Source organism: Podarcis raffonei, chromosome 8 (genome assembly GCF_027172205.1).
Source record: "Podarcis raffonei isolate rPodRaf1 chromosome 8, rPodRaf1.pri, whole genome shotgun sequence".
NCBI classification, from domain to species: domain Eukaryota; kingdom Metazoa; phylum Chordata; class Lepidosauria; order Squamata; family Lacertidae; genus Podarcis; species Podarcis raffonei.
In genome coordinates, this window is record NC_070609.1 from 83,338,177 (window position 1) to 83,357,971 (window position 19,795).

A 19,795-nucleotide genomic window follows, 5' to 3' on the forward strand; every position below is an offset into this window, starting at 1 on the left:
TGACCCTTCCCTTGCTGTGTCTCTAGCTGATGTTGAAAGGAGATCTGTGTTGCCAGGAAAGAGGTGGAGAGGCATAGCCCAGTTGTAGCATGCATGCGAGAGTCCTAAGGCTCATTCTCTGCCATTAGCCAGTTAAAGGACCACAGGTATGGGTGAGGCTCTGAAGAGGCTATGCCAATCTGGAGTACACAATGTTAGGCTAGATGAGGGGCAGTGATGGGATTATTAAAAGGAACTTTCATCCACTCCACAAGTGTGATCTTCCTCTGCCCTACTCAAGACAGGAACACCTTGTGCTCCTTGCTGGGAAGCCACAACAGTTGACTCTGTCTTACTTGTGGTGCATTTACATCGTTTTAGGCCTGCATGAAGGTTGATGGATCTGAGTGTTTAGATATTTAAGGCCAAAAATTGTGCACAGGGGTAGTGGTGATGGCCTTCTGCCATGGTTATTCCTCTTGCCTTTACTTCCAACAACCACCTGGTTATGTTTGTATTACCCTACTTGGAAGGAAGCTTAAGTTTTAAAAAACAAAACACAGATTTCCTTAGTTCCCAAGGGAGCCAAGAAATTAGCTCAGCTCAAGAGAGCTCAATTGCCTTCATTCAGCAACAGAATGAGAGGCGGGAGATTGAAAGAGCAAATCAGATCAATTACTTGAGTCTAGTTGGATCTGGGGTTTTTCTTCTACTGCCCACACATTTCCCCTTTTCCTCAAGTGGAGGAACATCGTTACGGAGACCAAAAAATATTGTATGTACCGGTAGCAACAAAAATAAGCTAGGAGCCTAAAGCAAAGGAAGAGCCATGTGCAAAACCGATGAGAGGATTGAGTGAAAAAACTTAACAGAGAGGCCATTTAATAAGCCAAATCAAAGGGTCACATCCATAGTGAAGTGCGTTATCAATCTATCTTACAAACCAACACAGCCAAGCAGGCATGTGCAGAGCTTTCCTGAGGCCTGGGGCAGAGTCTTGTTAGAATAAAGTTATAAACTCAAACAAAAAAGCAGCCGGTCCCTGGTACACCCCCCCAACCCCCACTGCCATCTTAGCCCTCCAAGGCTTGGGGCAAGTGTACCCAGCTGCCTCGCCCCAGCACGAGCCTGTAGCCAAGAGGAACAAGTCTTTTCCATGGCTTTCTGAAACATTTATCCAGAGTCTTGTGCAAAAGCAGGCTGTTGCCCCATCCTGCTGTGTCAGAGGGATGTATACTGGTTGTTAACCGCCCGCAGGTGGGACCTGCCTTGTGAGTCCATCTCGTAATCATTGTCCCACTGGCGCGTTGCAGGGGTGGCGGATGGGCTGGTCAGGTGGCTGCTGGGCCACAGGCCGCTGGCCAGCTCTTCTGGAGGGGGCACCAGGTGGAATATCTGCTCCACTGAGGAGCTCTGCCGGAGGTTGTCGGCCAGGTGGATCCGCGGGCAGCTAGAAGGGCTCAGCTGGACAAGGCTGAATTCCGGGTGGCAGCGGTGGACGGAGGGGGAGAGTGGGACTGTGCTGCTGGAGCCTGAATTGGGAGGAAGAGAAATGAGGGGGAGTTACACTGAATATCCTAAAAATATGCTGACATAAGGGAATATGACGTTCCACAGAAGGGGCGGCATGAACCGCATGCTGAACAGGCAAGCCAAATTCTGCACTCTGTAGAGATTATGCAAACAAATAAGAGCATCATAAGAGTCTGATCTGGCCACCGGCCCATCTAGTCCAGCATTTTGGCTTTACAGTGGTTAACCAAATGCCTCAGCCCACAAGCAGGACCCGAGCACCCAAGCCCTTTCCCTTCCTGTGGCTTTACTGTTGCCAACTGTGGAGGCAGAGCATAGCCATCATGGCAAGGAGCCATTGATAGCCCTCCATGAAATGGTCCAGTCCTCTTTTAAAGGCATCCAAGATCGTGGCCATCACTGCCTCCGGTGGGAGAGAGTTCCATAGTTTATTCTGTATGACAAAGTCCTTCCTTTTCCCTGCCATGAATCTTCCAACATACAGCTTCACTGGATGTCCGCAAGTTCTAGTGCTAAAACTACTAATTTTATCACTTCTATCATGCCGCCTGTTATGCCTTTTCTCTAAACTAAAAAGGCAAGTAAGATGGGACTTGGTATAGAACTACAGTGGTACCTCGGGTTACATATGCTTCAGGTTACAGACTCCGTATTCAGGTTACAGACTCTGTTTTCGAGGTTACTAGCATGGGTTTGACCAAACTGCGGGAGGTAGTGGAGGACAGAGGTGCCTGGCGTGCTCTGGTCCATGGGGTCACGAAGAGTCGGACACGACTAAACAACAACACAGACTCCGTTAACCCAGAAATATTGCTTCAGGTTAAGAACTTTGCTTCAGGATAAGAAGCAGCAGCAGGAGGCCCCATTAGCTAAAGTAGTGCTTCAGGTTAAGAACAGTTTCAGGTTAAGAACAGACCTCCAGAACGAATTAAGTACTTAACCCGAGGTACCACTGTATATGCACTTTTTTTTACAGTCTTGCTAGGGCAAGTTTCTAATATGGGACACCTGACCACATCTTCAGCCATTGAAAATGTAAGGCAGTGTCAATTCATTTCTGATATTTGAGGAGGCACGACCCACCGACTCTTTAAAAAGTACCGTTAGCTGTAAGGACTAGAATCCTGTGTTTACTTTAAAGGTAAAGGTACCCCTGACCGTTAGGTCCAGTCGCGGACGACTCTGGGGTTGCGGCGCTCATCTCGCTTTATTGGCCGAGGGAGCCGGCGTACAGCTTCCGGGTCATGTGGCCAGCATGACTAAGCCGCTTCTGGCGAACCAGAGCAGCGCATGGAAATGCCGTTTACCTTCCCGCCAGAGCAGTACCTATTTATCTACTTGCACTTTGATGTGAACTGCTAGGTGGGCAGGAGCTGGGACTGAACAATGGGAGCTCACCCCGTCGTGGTGATTCGAACTGCCAACCTTCCGATTGGCAAGCCCTAGGCTCTGTGGTTTAGACCACAGCGCCACCCGTCTCCCTTTGGTGTTTACAGAGCACCAAATATGACATTCCATACAACTCCACAGTGGGGATAGGCACAATGGCCTGGTTCCATGTTTCCAGGAACCACGATAAGCTGCAATGTCTCCACAGCTGCAAGGGCAGCGCAGAAAGCAGCCAAATAGCAGGTGAGGCACTCTGCTCCCTTCTTGACAAGACTCTGAAAGTTACCAGCCCTGAATGGACCTATAGTAGTCATTGCTGGCATGACTAGAAAGGAAACCAAGAACTAGCTAACTTTCACACTACTGCACCTGATTGCTTTGAGGTCATCCATGTCTGCAACTAGCTAGGTGTTCCTTGGTGGTGCTAAGAGCTTCCTCCTTTTCTGTTTCCAATTCCTGTATCAGCAAAGCAGGAATAGGCTATGTCACCCCTAAGCAACACACATTCCTCTTTGCACCTAAGCAGAAGCATCATATGTTGGTGATGTGATTTGGGTTGTTGTTTTTTATACAACACACACACACACACACTTTTTTTCCCAGCTCAGTTCAGCGGGCAGAGGCTTCCACCTTCCAGCTGAGTGATCAAAAGCAGAAGAGAGCGGAGGATATGGCAAGGGATTTCCCCCACCAAATTACAGTGGAAGGAAACCACAAGCTCTGGTGTCCAAAGCCAGCTGCCTTCCTCATTCAAGGAGGACAGAGCCTTAGAATTCTCCAAGGCCTGCAGAAGCTGTTCCAGCAGGAATTCTAGAAAACAGCACTTTCACCTTGATAGATGTTGGCAGAAAACAGAGGATGGTGTAAAAATCTTAAACTGTAAGTGTTCAGTGATCGCAGCCTTAGCATGATGAAGAGAGGAAAGTTCCCCAGTTCAGTCCCCAGCCGTCTGTGCATCTGTCTGCCTCTGCTCCTTATTTCCTGCTTAAAGCCGAGTGTGGCTGGAAAAGGCCATAGCTGCCTCCTACCTTGTGCATGTGGAAGAACCACTACATAGCTGGACAGCTGCACGTTGCAGGCCGTTCCGCACTCCAGGGGGATGGGGAAGCGCTGGAAGTGGTGTAACATGTCCAAAATGGAGGCAAAGTGCAGGTGCTGGACACGACACTGGCCCCTCTCGGTCAGGGAGAGCCGTAGGTGCTGCCAAGGTAAAGGAAGCAGGAAGACGCATGTCAGCGACAGCAGCCAATTCATACAGGTCATGTAAAAGTTTCAGCAAGGATCAGAAGGGCCTGTGCAAATCCCATCACCTGAACCGGGGGAAACCCCACTGCCTAACCTTCCCCAGCCTGATGTCTTGGACTACAAATCCCATGAGCGCAAGTCAGCATGGCCATTGCCATGAGAGTTGTAGTCCAACTCATTTTTTTCTCTCTCTTTTAATTGCATTCTCCTCTCTTGCACTGAACATAATAAAAGTATACCAATCCACTAAAAGACTGTCTTTTCATTTCATTCCTCCTGTTATTTTTTGTTTAGTAATTAATTTTCCATCAACACTAAATGCCAGACATCTCGACCATGTGTTCAATGCCCCATCCTCTAAGAATTTCCAGAAGCTGGCCAATAAGAGGCTTAAAATTCAGATTTATATTGTCCCCTGGGTAAAGATTAAGTAAAGCTAACTCTGCGCCTTTGAATATTTTTGGTCCAGTTAGCTAATTCGTTTGAATACATCCTCCCAGAATGTGGCTGCCTTATCGCAAGTCTCCTGGACATTAAAAAAAAAAAAGCTATTTAGATATGAAGTACAAGTGGGATTTCAACAGTTGAAATATACTCAGAGTCGCAAAGTGATTTCATGTTCTTTATTCAGCTCATAGTGGTGAGGAGGAATGAATGAATGTCCCCTCAAAGTATCTGCTTTATATACATTATTTACACAATGGGCTGCACATGATTGGCTAATTCCGGAATTCTACTGTAAGCCAATCAGGTTGTGGATTCACTTCTATCTGGAGCATGATTGGGTGGTTCCTGCCAACCAATCATACTGCTGCATTGTTCTAGGACCAATCAGACTGCTGCATTCTGAATCCTATTGTTCTAGGACCAATCAGACTGCTGCCTTTTGGATCCTATTGTTCTAGGACCAATCAGACTGCTGCAGTTTGGATCCTATTCAACTCAGTACATAACAACAGTGCTCCAGTTTTGGGCCATGAAAGCCCGCCTGCTAACGTTCTGACTGGTGACAGAGGGAGTCCCCTCAGCAAGAGACGCTATACCTTTGCTCTTCCTTGGAAGTTGAACGTGAGGACGTAGTCTCCCCTGCGGGTTTCACTCTGTCGGATGAGGAAAACCCCATGTCCGTCAAGGCCCTGGTGCTGAACCAGCTGAGCGGCTTTGACTCGAGAAATGGGGCCATGGAACCAGGGGAAGGATGTCAGGTAGTGGTCGGTCTTCTGGCTGTTCTGGTCTGGGAGGCTGGGTGGCATCGCCCCTAGGGGAGAGGGAAGGACTCAGCTGTCATTTTAAACAGTTTCTCCATCCAGAAAAGCTCAAGGCAGCTATGGTAAAAGCATGCTGCACCACACACAAGTGCTTACAGTTTGCAGACCCAGAGAATTAGCAACACAAAACAAAAAATAGGCAGCTTTGTTAGTATCGTGGAACTCCCTTCTGCTGGTTCCCCAGAGTCCAGGAGCTTGAACTGCTCAACCAGATGTTTCTTGGTACTTTTTCTTGAAAGGCATAGGATAGGAGCCCCCTCCAACCCCAGACCTCGCTACAGATGAGCCCCAAATACCTTGGTTCAGGGAGTCTGTGCTGCTGTTCGTGGGGCTTGCGGTCACAGCCTCCGAGTGAGAGTCCGAGATCAGCTCAACATCGGCGCCTTCTGACCTGAAAGAGGAGGGAATTTTTCTGATTGTGAGACACCAACAGGACAGATAAAGTCCCTGCCCCCAAGGCCAGCAACAAAAGATAAGGCAAAAGAAAAGCAAAAAAGCAAAAGGAAAAGCTCCCTGATGGGGGTGAGGACTGGAAAACTTGAAATTCCAGGAAAAAAACCATATTGTTTTCTCTCAGCGTAAGGCAGTGGTGAGTCTGCTGGCACTATACTTTAAAGGAAAGAGACTTTTTTGAATGCCTTTGTAAGCAAGCCTATAAGATGAAGGAAAACACATTGGTCAGAAGGGTTGGAATGGAAATGGGTTTTGCAATATGAGGTATTCACATCCATCCTTACTACTGTTGAATTGTAATACTTTTATTATAGTTTTTATAGGAAACATGGTTAGCAAATACATGGAACACCCAGGCAAATGAAGCCATGTGGCAAAAGCCATCAATAGACGGCCTCAGAATTGGTGCTCCTGTTAGGCCTGAGGTGCAAGGCCAGCAAAGAGGCCAGATTTAGTGGCCCTGCTCACTCCGCAAAGGATGCCATGAACTTGGGGCTAGCCACGGACTTGAGAAGGGGTTGGGACCACATCACTAAGCCTTCTCCTGAGTCCAAGGCAGGGCCATTCACAGGGTTGCCCCTTGCCAACGACCTGCCTCAAAAACTAGCCTTAACCCTCCCAACCAACACCTGGAGTTGGTTACAAAACTCTTTCTTCCTATACAGATCACTTGAAAATTGCTGACCACCTATTGATTTGTCTGCTTGTCGTAGCAATCATGATACGCTGTTGTAGACATTGTAGGATTATTATTATTATTATTGCTATCATCATTGCTCCTGTTATTTATTACTTTGTATTTTATTGCATTCCCATTTTAGTCCCGTAGAACGCAATGGAAAATACTGCGATAAATAACAAAATGCAAGGCAAGAAATAGAAGCAGCAATAAAAATGCAATCAAAACGACTATTTCATGCGCTGCTCCCACCATTCTTCAAACACACTGTGCAGCTTGCGGGCCACCGGTCGTCCCCAGACCAGAATTTGGGAACCCCTGCCTTGAAAATAACCTTTGCAGGAGGAAGAAAACTGTTGGCATTACAGGCTTATTCACACGTTGCACTGAACACAGGTCCAAGTTGCCCCGTGCATGAACAGGTGTTTGTGTGAAAGAGATTTGTGCAGCACAATTATTTGGGCACACACAGATTACCCTATTTTTCGCCCTATAGGACGCACCGGCCCATAGGACGCACCTAGATTTTTTTTGGGGGGGGGGGAATAAAGGGGAAAAAATTTATTCCCCCCCCAGGCGCGGGGCTTCCCCCCCCCGAGCTTCCCCCAACCCCAGCCCCCAGAACGGGACCCAGAGCGATGCCGAAGCTGTGCGCAGCTTTGGCATCGCTCTGGGAGCTTGCAGAGCTGGGGGAGGGGGAAGCCCTCCGCCAGGCTCCAAACCAGATCAGGAGATAGTGGGATGGCGCGCTGCACCTCCCCGCTGTCCCCCGAGTTTGCAGGGCTGGCGACAGGGAGGAGCAGGCTTCTCCCCCCCGCCAGCCTTCTAACAAAGTCGGGGGACAGCGGGATGACAGCTGTCCCCCGAGCTTGTGGGGCTGGCGGTGGGGCTCTCCTGAAGCCTGGTGGAAGTTCTTGCTTCCTATGGACTCCAGGGCTTAAAACAAATTTCCCAAGCCAAGCAGAAGACAAGGTGCAGAAAGGACATGGATTCCGCAGTCCAAGTAATAATAATAATAATAATTATTTATTACTTATACCCCGCCCATCCGGCTGAGTTTCCCCAGCCACTCTGGGCAGCTTCCAACAAGAGATTAAAAATACGTTAAAACATCAGTCACTAAAAACTTCCCTAAACAGGGCTGCCTTCAGATGCCTTCTAAACGTCAGATACCGTATTTTTCGCCCCATAGGACGCACTTTCCCCCCTCCAAAAATGAAGGGGAAATGTGTGTGTGTCCTATGGGGCAAGTGCAGGCTTTCGCTGAAGCCTGGAGAGTGAGAGGGGTCGGGGCGCACCGATGCCTCTAGCTCTCCAGGCTTCAGGAAGCTATCCGCAAGCCTTGCAAGCCCGGCGGGAGTTCCCGCGGGCTCACAAGGCTTGCGGGCAGCAGCCTGCAGCCTGAAGCACGGGGCGCCCTCCGGAGGGCGCCCCCTGCTTCGGGCGGGTGTCCGCAAGCCTTTCACGCCCGGCGGAATAGTCCCGCCGGGCGCGAGAGGCTTGGGGCGGCAGCCGGAAGCCAGAAGCACGGGGTGCCCTCCGGAGGGCGCCCCATGCTTCGGGCAGGTGTGCGCAAGGCTTGGGGCTGCAGCCACGGCTGGAGGGGGGAAATAATTTTTTTTATTCATTCCCCCCCAAAACGAGGTGCGTCCTATGGATCGGTGCGCCCTATAGGACGAAAAATACGGTTATTGTTTATTTCTTTGACATCTGGTGGGAGGGAGTTCCACAGGGCAGGCGCCACTGCTGAGAAGGCCCTCTGCCTGGTTCCTTGTAACCTCACTTCTCACAGTGAGGGAACCGCCAGAAGGCCCTCGGTGATGGATCTCAGTGTCCGGGCAGAACGATGGGGGTGGAGACGCTCCTTCAGATATACTGGACCGAGGCCATTTAGGGCTTTTCAGCACCAACACTTTGAATTGTGCTCGGAAACGTACTGGGAGCCAATGTAGGTCTTTAAAGACCAGTGTTATATGGTCTCGGCGGCCGCTCCCAGTCACCAGTCTGGCTGCCGCATTCAGGATTAGTTGTAATTTCCAGGTCACCTTCAAAGGTAGCCCCACGTAGAGCGCATTGCAGTAGTCCAAGCGGGATATAACTAGAGCATGCATCTAGTTTAGACCTGATAGAATACACCTGATAGAAGTGTATTCTATCAGGACTTTTTACTGAATTAACAATCTATGGCCTTTTAAACTGGGCTATATTGTATTTGTTATGATGGTACATATTTTTGTGTTTTTATACCCCGTCGCTGGCAATCTCATGTGGCCCCTCTCCCAGCTTTAGAAATTTTAGTACTTATCAGTCACACACTTCAAAGCCAATATTTGGAGGCATAAGGCCCAGAATCTTTAAAAAGAAAAGGTTCAGAAATAAAGATTGAATTCCTCAACCGATACATAATTCTTCAGCTTTCCTGCATTGTCCCACATGGCTTTCTTTCAGGTGTGGCTATTTTCATCACAGAAGCCATCCTTACTCAGGGCATTTTCACCTCTAGGTCAGTCCAGGCTATAGAGTACAGGAAATACCCAGTAAAGGATAGTGTGGAGTTGGAAAAAGATAAAAAAGGGCAATAAAGAGGATAGTATGAATCCCCCATAAGGAAAGCCTGCCGTGTTTGGGACTTTAGAGAAAAGGTCAGTAACAAGAGACAGTATAGAAGGTTATAAATTATGCCAGGCATGGAGAAAGTGGATAGACTAAAGTTTTTCTCCCTCATAACTCTAGAATTCGTGGGCAACCCATCAGGCTGAATGTTGGAAGTTTCAGGATGGGCTTTTGTTTATTTAAAGAAGCAGGTTTCTAGCCCTCATGAGGTGCTGAGAAAACTGGGGGTGGGGAAACATTCCTACACACTTCCCTGTCTTCCAATCCCTTCTGTCCAGAGCTCGCTTTGTGCCAGCCCTGGAACCACTTTTTAGGGCCTAGATTACGGCCTGCAATACATGAAGCAAAAGTCAACGCGGGAGACTCTGAGCATGCGAACCTGGATCCGCACCGCGCAATAAGAGAGAAAGAAAATCTGCGCCAGGAAAAGGTGGACCCTGTAACCATTTGAGTCTGCAGTTTAAAAGATAGTCGTGTCTAATTTGTTCTGCATCTGCTAATCAAGGCAGCCCAATGCCTCCCTTGCTTCATATATTCCACAAGGAATCGCTGTACACATTCAAGCTTATCTTCCAGCCACGGGGACTAGAAATCCTCTTTTTTAAAAAAACAAACACCTGGAGAACTGCATCACACAGCCCTGGCACAGAGAGTAGTGGGGCAAGAACTCACCCTCGATGGAGACACTCTTTAATTTCACACATCCAGGAACGCAGTTGCTGGTCATCTCCTGCCTCAAATACAAGATCCATGGAGGTGTTTACCTGTGGCAGGGGGAGAGAAAAAGAAGATAAACACTGGGAGTTCTTCATAATGCTGAGGCAATGCTGTCTAGGTTCAGATCGTCTTTAAAACCCCATGGGATATCCACACCCTTTAATTAATTTCATAAAATGTATGTCAGTATGCATATATACTAACAGTAACACCTTCAGCTTGGCCTAGTAGCAAACTGGCATCCAGTGAAGATCTCAGAGCACAGGAGTTATATACTGCCCAGGAATAATAATAATAATAAATTATTATTATTATTATTATTATTATTATTATTATTATTATTATTATTAAATTACTTATACCCCGCCCATCTGGCTGGGTTTCCCCAGCCACTCTAGGTGGCTTCCAACAGGAGATTAAAAATACATTAATAATTGTACTCCGCCCATCTGGCTGGGCTTCCCCAGCCACTCTGGGCGGCTTCCAATATAGATTAAAAATACATTAAAATGTCACACATTAAAAACCTCCCTAAACAGGGCTGCCTTCAGATGTCTTCTAAACGTCATATATTGTTTATTTCTTTGACATCTGATGGGAGGGCGTTCCACAGGGCAGGTGCCACTACCGAGAAGGCCCTCTGCCTGGTTCGCTGTAACCTCACTTCTTGCAGGGAGGAAACTGCCAGAAGGCCCTCAGTGCTGGACCTCAGTGTCCGGGCAGAATGATGGGGGTGGAGACACTCCTTCAGGTATACTGGGCCGAGGCTGTTGAGGGCTTTAAAGGTCAGCACAAACACTTTGAATTGTGCTCGGAAACGTACTGGGAGCCAATGTAGGTCTTTCAAGACCAGTGTTATGTGGTCTCGGCAGCCACTCCCAGTCACTGTATAGCTGTGCATTCTGGATTAGTTGTAGTTTCCAGGTCACCTTCAAAGGTAGCCCCACGTAGAGCGCATTGCAATAGTCCAAGCGGGAGATAACTAGAGCATGCACCACTCTGGAGAGACAGTCTGTGGGCAGGTAGGGTCTCAGCCTGCGTACCAGATGGAGCTGGTAGACAGCTGCCCTGGACACAGAATTGACCTGCCCTCCATGGACAGCTCCATGGACTCCCAAGCTGCACACCTGGTCCTTCAGGGGCACAGTTACCCAGGGAAGCCCCCACACCTGCCTGCTCCCTGTCTCCCCAAAACAGTACTTCTGTCTTGTCAGGATTGAACCTCAATCTGTTAGGCGCCATCCATCCTCCAGCCGCCCCTGAAGGGTCTCTCCCTCCCATATGTGCAGCAGCTGCAAAAGGATACCTTCAGCATCTTGAGGACAAAGGTGTCTGCGTGGTCCGGCATCTCCAGGCGAGTGCAGGGACGGATTTCTTGGATCTCTGAGCACGTGGTCTGCAGCTTTGGCTTCGAACTCTGCGGAGAGAGGCAGGAGAAGCAGCCGCGGTGAGTCCATGCACTGGCTGCACCAGCGAGGCATCCCTCAGACGATCTGGACTACGGGTAGAGCTGAACCGTACATTGAAAGGCACATCAAATGCACATTCAAAACACATCTTGCCCCCAAAGAATCCTGGGAACTGTAGGGTGCAGGGAATTGGTCTGCGAGGGGGAAACTGCAGTTCGCAGGATTCTTTTTTTGGGGGGGGTCATGTGCTTTGGAAGTGCACTGTGGATCAGCCCTGCAGCTCCTGCCTAGTGAAAGCTATAGTCAAAAACATCTGGAACATTTCCAGGTTGGAGAAGCAGAGATCGTGTCCTAGGAGTCCCAAAAAATTGGATCTAACATTTAGGGTTTATTATTTGATTCGTTAAAGTATTTGTTTGCTTCTGGTTATGTGGGCATCTCAATGAAAATTGCTAGAGGAGTCAGGTACACTCTTCAAAACCATCCTTAGAATATCATAAAAGGCTGGCGGCAGCAGCCAGGAGACAAAAAAACATTTTCAGCAGGTATTGGAAGTGCTTCACCATTTGCACATGCCTTATTTTGGATGGGGAGTTAAGGAAATAAGGCTCACACACACTACCCACCTTGATCCTGCTAGATTGGATCAAAATGTCTAGCTTCCTGTCTCTGAGAGATGCCAACAGAATGTCTCTGGCAGGACAAAAGAAAGGCAGAAATCTGGCAGCATCGTTGCAACTCCCCCTTCCTGCGGTTTCCAATAACTGCTTGGAATTCAGAAGCATTGCTGCCTCCTCCATGAACCTCTCCAAGCCTCTTAAAACCATCAGAGTTGGTGGCTCCCCCACCTTCTCCTGTCAATGGTTCTCCAAGCGAGCAAAGAGAAGTGAATCCACAGCAGTTTCCACGCCCTTCCTCTGACACACGGCAGAGGAACAAAGCTCCGGCTGCAACCTGTCGTTGAGATTCCCACATTGCAGGGGGTTGGAATTGATGACCCTTGGGGTCCTTTTTCCATGATTCTACAATTCTATGAAATACAAAACGGGGTCTTGAGCCTAGAGGGGAAAAACAGCAAGGGAAGGAATCGGAGATCCGCAATCTGCAAGGTGGAATAAATATTTAATTGCCTCCCCAAGGGGCCCCTGCCTCAGAAGGAGGACCAGGACCTTGGAAGGAGCGCAAATGAAGGCTCTGTACCGGTCGGGAAAAGACAGAGACCACACCAAAATTTGGAAAAAGCAAAGAAGGGTGAAAGGAAGCAGCTCTGATTTTTGGATTTCTGGAACAGCCACCTCCGCCCCAATGACAAGTTCTGCACACCAAATTTTCCCTGGCCAGGATCCTGGCGAATGCAGAGTACTGTACACAGATTCCATCCGTCATTCCACCCTCTGTTTAAAAGTTATCCCAGAATTCAGCTGTCTCTGTGGCTCAGCCTTTCAGGGGCCAAAGGTCCAAGAAATGATGACATGTATCTCTCTCTCACTGTAAAAAGTTGAAGGACCACAGTTTCTGGCAGTCTGCCCAGTTCAGACCCCAAGGGGTTTTGACAGTTGCAGGAATTTATGTATAGGGTTGGGGGGGGGTTGCCCCTCCTGCAGATATCATGCACATGCAGCCCACCACCAAAAGCAGCACAATCACTTTTGTGACTTTTGTGATTTGTCCCCACAAAACACTTCATCACAGTTTATTCCTAGGGCCTTTGCTGCACAATACCAAATGTAACTGTTCACCGATGTGTCTATGTATTGGCTCACTGGGAAAACTTCAGAAATTCATATAGACATGTGAGCTCAGCTACTCAGCAGCCCCTCTGCCTAAGTGATAATTCCTGGCATCCTGATACCTGAGTGCCAGACAGGTAGCCATTCCAGAAATAACAAACCCAGATGAGGACAAAAGGGTGTGATTAACTTGGCTGGGAAACAGGGAAATGTAAATATCTTTTTTGTTATACTTGATGGGTGTTTGGTGGAGGGCAAGGGGAACCATGGGGCAGGGTCCAGGATGCTCAGATAACTGCTACCAGACCTCCCCTTTCATGATGTAACTGTGTTTTAGTTGGGGGGTGTAACATGGTGATTAGCAGCTAATAAAAGTTTGGGGGCTCTTTTGTTCGGGGCTTCCATCTTGTTCCACCTTGTGGCAGGTGGGAGTCCTGTCGCGACAGTCTTCAATAAAGACCAAGCCTACTGGCTGCTGTTTTGCTCTGGTATTCCTGGCTGGTGGCCTTGGTTTTTTGTCCAACAGCCCTCAGATTTCTCCATTAACAGCTGGATGGGTGGAGAAGCCACCTGGGGAGGAAGGCAGAGATCAAGACATCCCTCTTTCTACCCTGATTTCTGACACCACCACTGTGAGATACTCTGGGTGGAGAATCATGGTGAATTTGCATTCACCCAAACAGCTGATCGCGGCCAGGGATTTGACCAAATAAAACATGCTAAGGGTGTTTCCTTAGTGGGAGCAAATGGTTGGGAGGTGGGCAGGGAAAGGAATGTCTGGAGGGGAAACTTTTGATGAAGAGGGAGAGGAAAAGAAAGCTAGCGTGGCACAGTGGTTAGAGTGTTGGACCAGGACTGGGAGAGACAAGGGATCAAATCCCCTAGTTGGCCATAAAGATCGCTTGGTGACTTTGGGCCACTCACTGCCTCTCTCAGTCTAAGCTAGGACATAAATGCAATAAATGATAATAAATAAATAAAGCAGCAGTTTAAGAACAGAGACGGAACTAGAGAGAGAATTAAGAGCTTAAAGCAGCAAGTGAGGATCCTGCGGCCTTCTAGGTCATGGGTAGGCAAACTAAGACCTGGGGACCGGATCTGGCCCAATTGCCTTCTAAATCCGGCCTGCGGACAGTCCAGGAATCGGTGTGTTTTTACATGAGTAGAATGTGTGCTTTTATTTAAAAGGTATCTCTGGGTTATTTGTGGGGCATAGGAATTCGTTCGTTTTTCTCCTCCAAAATATAGTTTGGCCCTCCCACAAGGTCTGAGGGACAGCGGACCGCCCCCCCGCTGAAAAAGTTTGCTGACCCCTGTTCTAGGTAGTGGTGTATTCCAACTCCCATCAGCCCCGCTCAGAGCTGCCAAGGATGATGGGAGATGTAGTCCACCAATCCCTGAAAAGCCACAGGTTCCCCATCCTTGAGCCACAGATTGAAGAAAACAAAATGTCCTGGGTGACTTTATGGTAACAGATACCTCGCTGTATCTGTACCAAAGAAAGATGAATTCAACAGCTTGTATAAATGATGCAAGTGATTCCCCCCCCCCTGCATAATTTTAATCTACTCCTGCTCCCAAGGCAGCCCCCAAATCTTGCCTGCTAGAAATTCCAGACCCTCCAAGTGCCCCTATTTTCCAGGGCCAGCATTCACCCAGTGCTATACCAGCTGCACTGGCTCCCGGTGGAGTACAGGGTCAGGTTTAAGGTGCTGGTTTTAACCTTTAAAGCCCTTCACAGCCTAGGACCCTCGTACCTACGGGACCGCCTCTCCTGGTATGTCCCACGGAGGAACTTACGGTTTTCAAACAAAAACATCTTGGAGATCCCAGGCCACAGGGAGATTAGGCTGGCCTCAACCAGAGCCAGGGCTTTTTCGGCTGTGGCTCCAATCTGGTGGAACGCTCTGTCACAAGAGACTAGGGCCCTGCGGGACTTGACATCTTTCCGCAGGGCCTGCAAGACAGAGCTGTTCCACCAGGCCTATGGCCAGGGCACAGCCTGACCCCCTCCTTTGGCAATCCTCATAGAACTCTAGCCCAATGGTTGCCATTAATCTGATTTGAACTGATTTTATAATGAAATGATTTTAGAATGTTTTGCCAATTTACTGTTGTTAGCCGCTCTGAGCCCGGCTTCGGCTGGGGAGGGCGGGATATAAATAAATTATTATTATTACTATTATTATTATTATTATTATTATTATTTACAGAAGCCATCCTGGTTTCTGATTTGATCCCATAATATCCCGCTTTTCCTTAGGACGTCCCTATTTTCATAGGAGGGTATGGAGTTACGTGACCCCTGAGCCAAGGGGATAAGAAACTATACAACCTTTAGAAGACATCTGAAGGCAACCCAGTAGAGGGAAGCTTTTTAAAACGTTTAATGTTTTATTATCTTTTTATATATGGTGGAAGCCACCCAGAGTGGCTGGGGAAACCCGGCCCTATAGGCGGGGTAACAACAACAACAGAATAGGATGTCCCTGTTTTCATCAGAGAAATGTTGGAAGGTGTGCAATTCAGAATCTGATTAGACCAGTCCAGCTTTGAGATTACACCTAGTAACCCAGATTGCTTTAAAGCACAGACTGACTCCCTCCTTTGGCAATCTTCACAGAACTCTAGCCCAAAGGTTGCCATCAATTTGATTTGGTCAAAGGCCTGGAAACGATGCCTTATGAGGAACGGCTAAGGGAGCTGGGCATGTTTAGCCTGGAGAAGAGGAGGTTAAGGGGTGATATGATAGCCATGTTCAAATATCATAGAATCATAGAATCATAGAATCATAGAGTTGGAAGAGACCACAAGGGCCATCGAGTCCAACCCCCTGCCAAGCAGGAAACACCATCAGAGCACTCCTGACATATGGTTGTCAAGCCTCTGCTTAAAGACCTCCAAAGAAGGAGACTCCACCACACTCCCTGGCAGCAAATTCCACTGTCGAACAGCTCTTACTGTCAGGAAGTTCTTCCTAATGTTTAGGTGGAATCTTCTTTCTTGTAGCTTGGATCCATTGCTCCGTGTCCGCTTCTCTGGAGCAGCAGAAAACAACCTTTCTCCCTCCTCTATGTGACATCCTTTTATATATTTGGTTAGGACCAGATCTAAAATATATAAAATATATAAATATATATATATATAAAATATATAAAAGGATGCAATGGATCCAAACTACAAGAAAGAAGATTCCACCTAAACATTAGGAAGAACTTCCTGACAGTAAGAGCTGTTCGACAGTGGAATTTGCTGCCAAGGAGTGTGGTGGAGTCTCCTTCTTTGGAGGTCTTTAAGCAGAGGCTTGACAACCATATGTCAGGAGTGCTCTGATGGTGTTTCCTGCTTGGCAGGGGGTTGGACTCGATGGCCCTTGTGGTCTCTTCCAACTCTATGATTCTATGATTTGAATTAATTTTATAATTAAATGATTTTAGAATGTTGTATTATTTTATTGTTGTTAGCCGCCCTGAGCCCAGCTTCGGCTGGGGAGGGCGGGATATAAATAAAAAATTATTATTATTATTATTCTCCGCTGTCAAGAGGACTAGAACCTTGGAACTTAAACAGATGTATTTTCAGCAGAGAACCTCACTGTATTCAGTGACCACTTCCACTTCCCGTGCTCCCTTGACGTGACGGAGGAGCACAGAAAGCTCCTGAGGGGTGGAAAAGATTCCATAAGGTGCCCGTTATGTCCGTATGGGTTTCTGGACCGCAGGGGGTGTGCATTCTTGCCCCTCCCACCCTGCTCCCGAAATGCCACCTTCCCTGGTAATTATGCCACCCCAAGAAACCAGGAGGGGAAAATGAGACAACAGCTGGCACCAGTTCCCCCAACTGATGCAGAAGGACTGGCACAAAAAGGGTCGGATTCTGAGAGCTGGCGTGAGGCGCGGGAATGCTGAGCCAATGCAGGAAGCCTGATGACGCAATCGGTTTACCAGACAGGCCGTTTCCATCCCCAGCTGATGGGCTGCTTGGATTTTTCCACAGGCCGAGAGCCTCAGAAATCCTCTTGGCCGAGAGGGGCGGCCGGCGTGACTCACTGGCATTAAGGAGCCATGAGCCACTCAGGGTCAGCGGTGTTAGCAGAGGGGCAGCACGGTGGCCAGCAGGCACCCAACCAGCCAAACCCCAGGCCTGCTGGATGCTGGCAAAGCACCACCCTGCAAGTCTGTGGGGGGAAACAGGGGGCGGCCGGCTCTGCTGGAGGTTACACAAAGCAGCAACAAACTGAAACGAAAACAACCCCACAGCTGCTTGAGATTCCAGCATCTGTGAAACCGCTTGCAGATCGAGGGCTGCAGAAGTCATCCAAGAAATGGGAGGAAGACTGAGAGATGCCTCTTTCCCCAGGCGGAAGGCGCAAGGGAACAGGAGGGGAGGCCAGCTTAAAAGGAGGGGCCCCCAGCAGGCACCCCGAAAAAACAAACGCCCCATTCACATGTCCTGGAGTCAGTGCTGGGCCATCGGCTTCGCCCCTTCCCAAATGATATTCCCAAGGATGTTGAACAAATGTATTAATCAACACACAAGAGCAGATCATTTAGAATCATAGAATCTTAAGAGTTGGGAGGGACCCAAGGGTCATCTAGTCCAACCCCCTGCATTGCAGGAATCTCAGCAAAAGCATTCATGGCAGATGGCCACCCAACCTCTGCTTAAAAACCTCCACGGAAGGAGAGTCCACAACCTTCTGAATGAGTCTACCATTAGCTAAAGTGGTACCTCAGGTTAAGAACAGTTTCAGGTTAAGAACGGACCTCCGAACGAATTAATTACAGTGGTACCTCGGGTTACATATGCTTCAGGTTACAGACTCCACTAACCCAGAAATAGTGCTTCAAGTTAAGAACTTTGCTTCAGGATGAGAACAGAAATTGTGCTCCGGCAACGCGGCAGCAGCAGGAGGCCGCATTAGCTAAAGTGGTGCTTCAGGTTAAGAACAGTTTCAGGTTAAGAACGGACCTCCGGAACGAATTAAGTACTTAACCCGAGGTACCACTGCAATAATCATCATCATCACCACTATTCATCATTAATAACAGCAACAATACCACCTTCCAGGTACTGGGCAAGTTAGTTGGCGGTGCTGGGGGGGGGCAGGTGGGGGGAGGAGGAGGACAATCAGATTTCCTTGTTGCCGTGGAAGGGGATGTGGCAGAGACTCCCAAAATATCTCTGCTCTCTTGGCTATCCGGGGGGGGGGGCAGGGAATCCGCTTCTGCTTTCCATCTATGTCATGCTGTTTTTGTTCCCAGTTTTGCAGCCTTCTGAGGTTTGTGGGTTGGTGAGTCACTGCCCCTTTTGTAATCCGGAGCCAAATGCAGCAGCAGCAACTGGGAAGGGGCTCCGAATGGTCAGCTTGCTTTTGTCAGGAAGGTCGGGTAGGCGTCGCTCAACAGCACTGCCTATTATAATATATGCCATTTAACATCTGCAGGAAACCGCTGCGTGGGGGCATTCGGAGCTCTGTAGTACGTTGTCAGCGATATGCCGAAGACACTCAGCTCTGCTTCTCGTTTTCATCTGCAGGTGAGGCAGTGGAAGTGCTGGACCGTTGTCTTGCCTCGGTAGTAGACTGGATGAGAGCCAACAAACTGAAGCTCAATCCAGATAAGACAGAGGCACTTTTAGTGGGCGGTTTCCTAGACTGGATGGATGGGAACCTTCCCTGTTCTTGATGGGGTCACACACCCTCTGAAGGAGCAGGTACGTAATTTGGGGGTACTCCTGGACCCTTTGCTGTTGCTCAAGAAAGCTCAGACCAAGAACAAACTTAGTTGGTCTCTACAGTGCTACTGGATAATTTTTTTAAAAAATTTATACAGTCATACCTCGGGTTGAAGTAGCTTCAAGTTAAGCATTTTCGGATTGCGCTCCACGGCAACCCAGAAGTAACAGAGTGCGTTACTTCCGGGTTTTGTCGCTCGCGCATGCGCAGACGCTCAAAATGACATCACGCGCATGAGCAGAAGCAGCAAATCACGACCCGCACAGTCGTGCGGACGCGGGTTGCATTCGCTTCAGGATACGAACGGGGCTCCGGAACGGATCCCGTTCGCATCCACAGGTACCACTGTATATATTTCTACTGTTCTCAAGGCTCTAATAACCACTAGGCTGGATTACTGCAACACATTATAGACAGGGCTGCCTCTGAAGAAACTTGCAACGGGTACAGAATACGGTGGCTAAGCTGGTAACCAGGCCATACAGTTTGAACATATGGCACCGCTCCTGGCCCAACTGCACTGACTGTCAAATAGCTTCCAGGCCCAATTCAAAGTGCTGGTTTTGACCTATAAAGCCTTAAACGGGTCAGGACCGCAATACCTAAAGGACCGCCTCTCCTCATATAAACCATCCCAGACTCTCCATTCATCATCTGAGGCCCTTCTTCGTGTACCTCCTCCATGAGAGGTCCAGAGGGCGGGAACATGAGAACGGGCCTTCTCTGTGGTGGCTCCCCATCTGTGGAATGCTCTCTTTAGGGAGGTTCACCTGGTGCTTTCATTATATATCTTCAGGCGCCAGGCAGATACGTTCCTCTTCAGCCAGGCCTTGGGCTGATTAATATTCTACAGCTTTTTAAATGTGTTTTTGTGGGTGTGTGAGTGTGTTACTGTTTTGTTGCTTTCTGTGTTCACTACAGTGGTACCTCAGGTTACTTAATTCGTTCCGGAGGTCCGTGCTTAACCTGAAACTGTTCTTAACCTGAAGCACCACTTTAGCTAATGGGGCCTCCTGCTGCTGCTGCTGCTGTGCCGCCCGCCG

General features: G+C 48.6%; 1 protein-coding gene across 2 annotated transcripts in view; it reads right to left on the minus strand.

The window, feature by feature from the left end:
• Positions 1–752: 752 nt before the first annotated feature.
• Positions 753–19,795, minus strand: part of SH2B3 (SH2B adaptor protein 3) — a 71,829-nt gene continuing 52,786 nt past the window's right edge. For both annotated transcript variants that reach the window (XM_053401263.1, XM_053401262.1), the window contains exons 3-8: positions 11,183–11,293; positions 9,832–9,923; positions 5,711–5,805; positions 5,190–5,404; positions 3,930–4,101; positions 753–1,511 (exon numbers count right to left, since the gene is read on the minus strand). In XM_053401263.1, the coding sequence (XP_053257238.1) occupies positions 1,201–1,511; positions 3,930–4,101; positions 5,190–5,404; positions 5,711–5,805; positions 9,832–9,923; positions 11,183–11,293 (996 nt within the window). In that variant the 3' untranslated portion in view covers positions 753–1,200. The remainder of the gene's footprint in view (positions 1,512–3,929; positions 4,102–5,189; positions 5,405–5,710; positions 5,806–9,831; positions 9,924–11,182; positions 11,294–19,795) is intronic.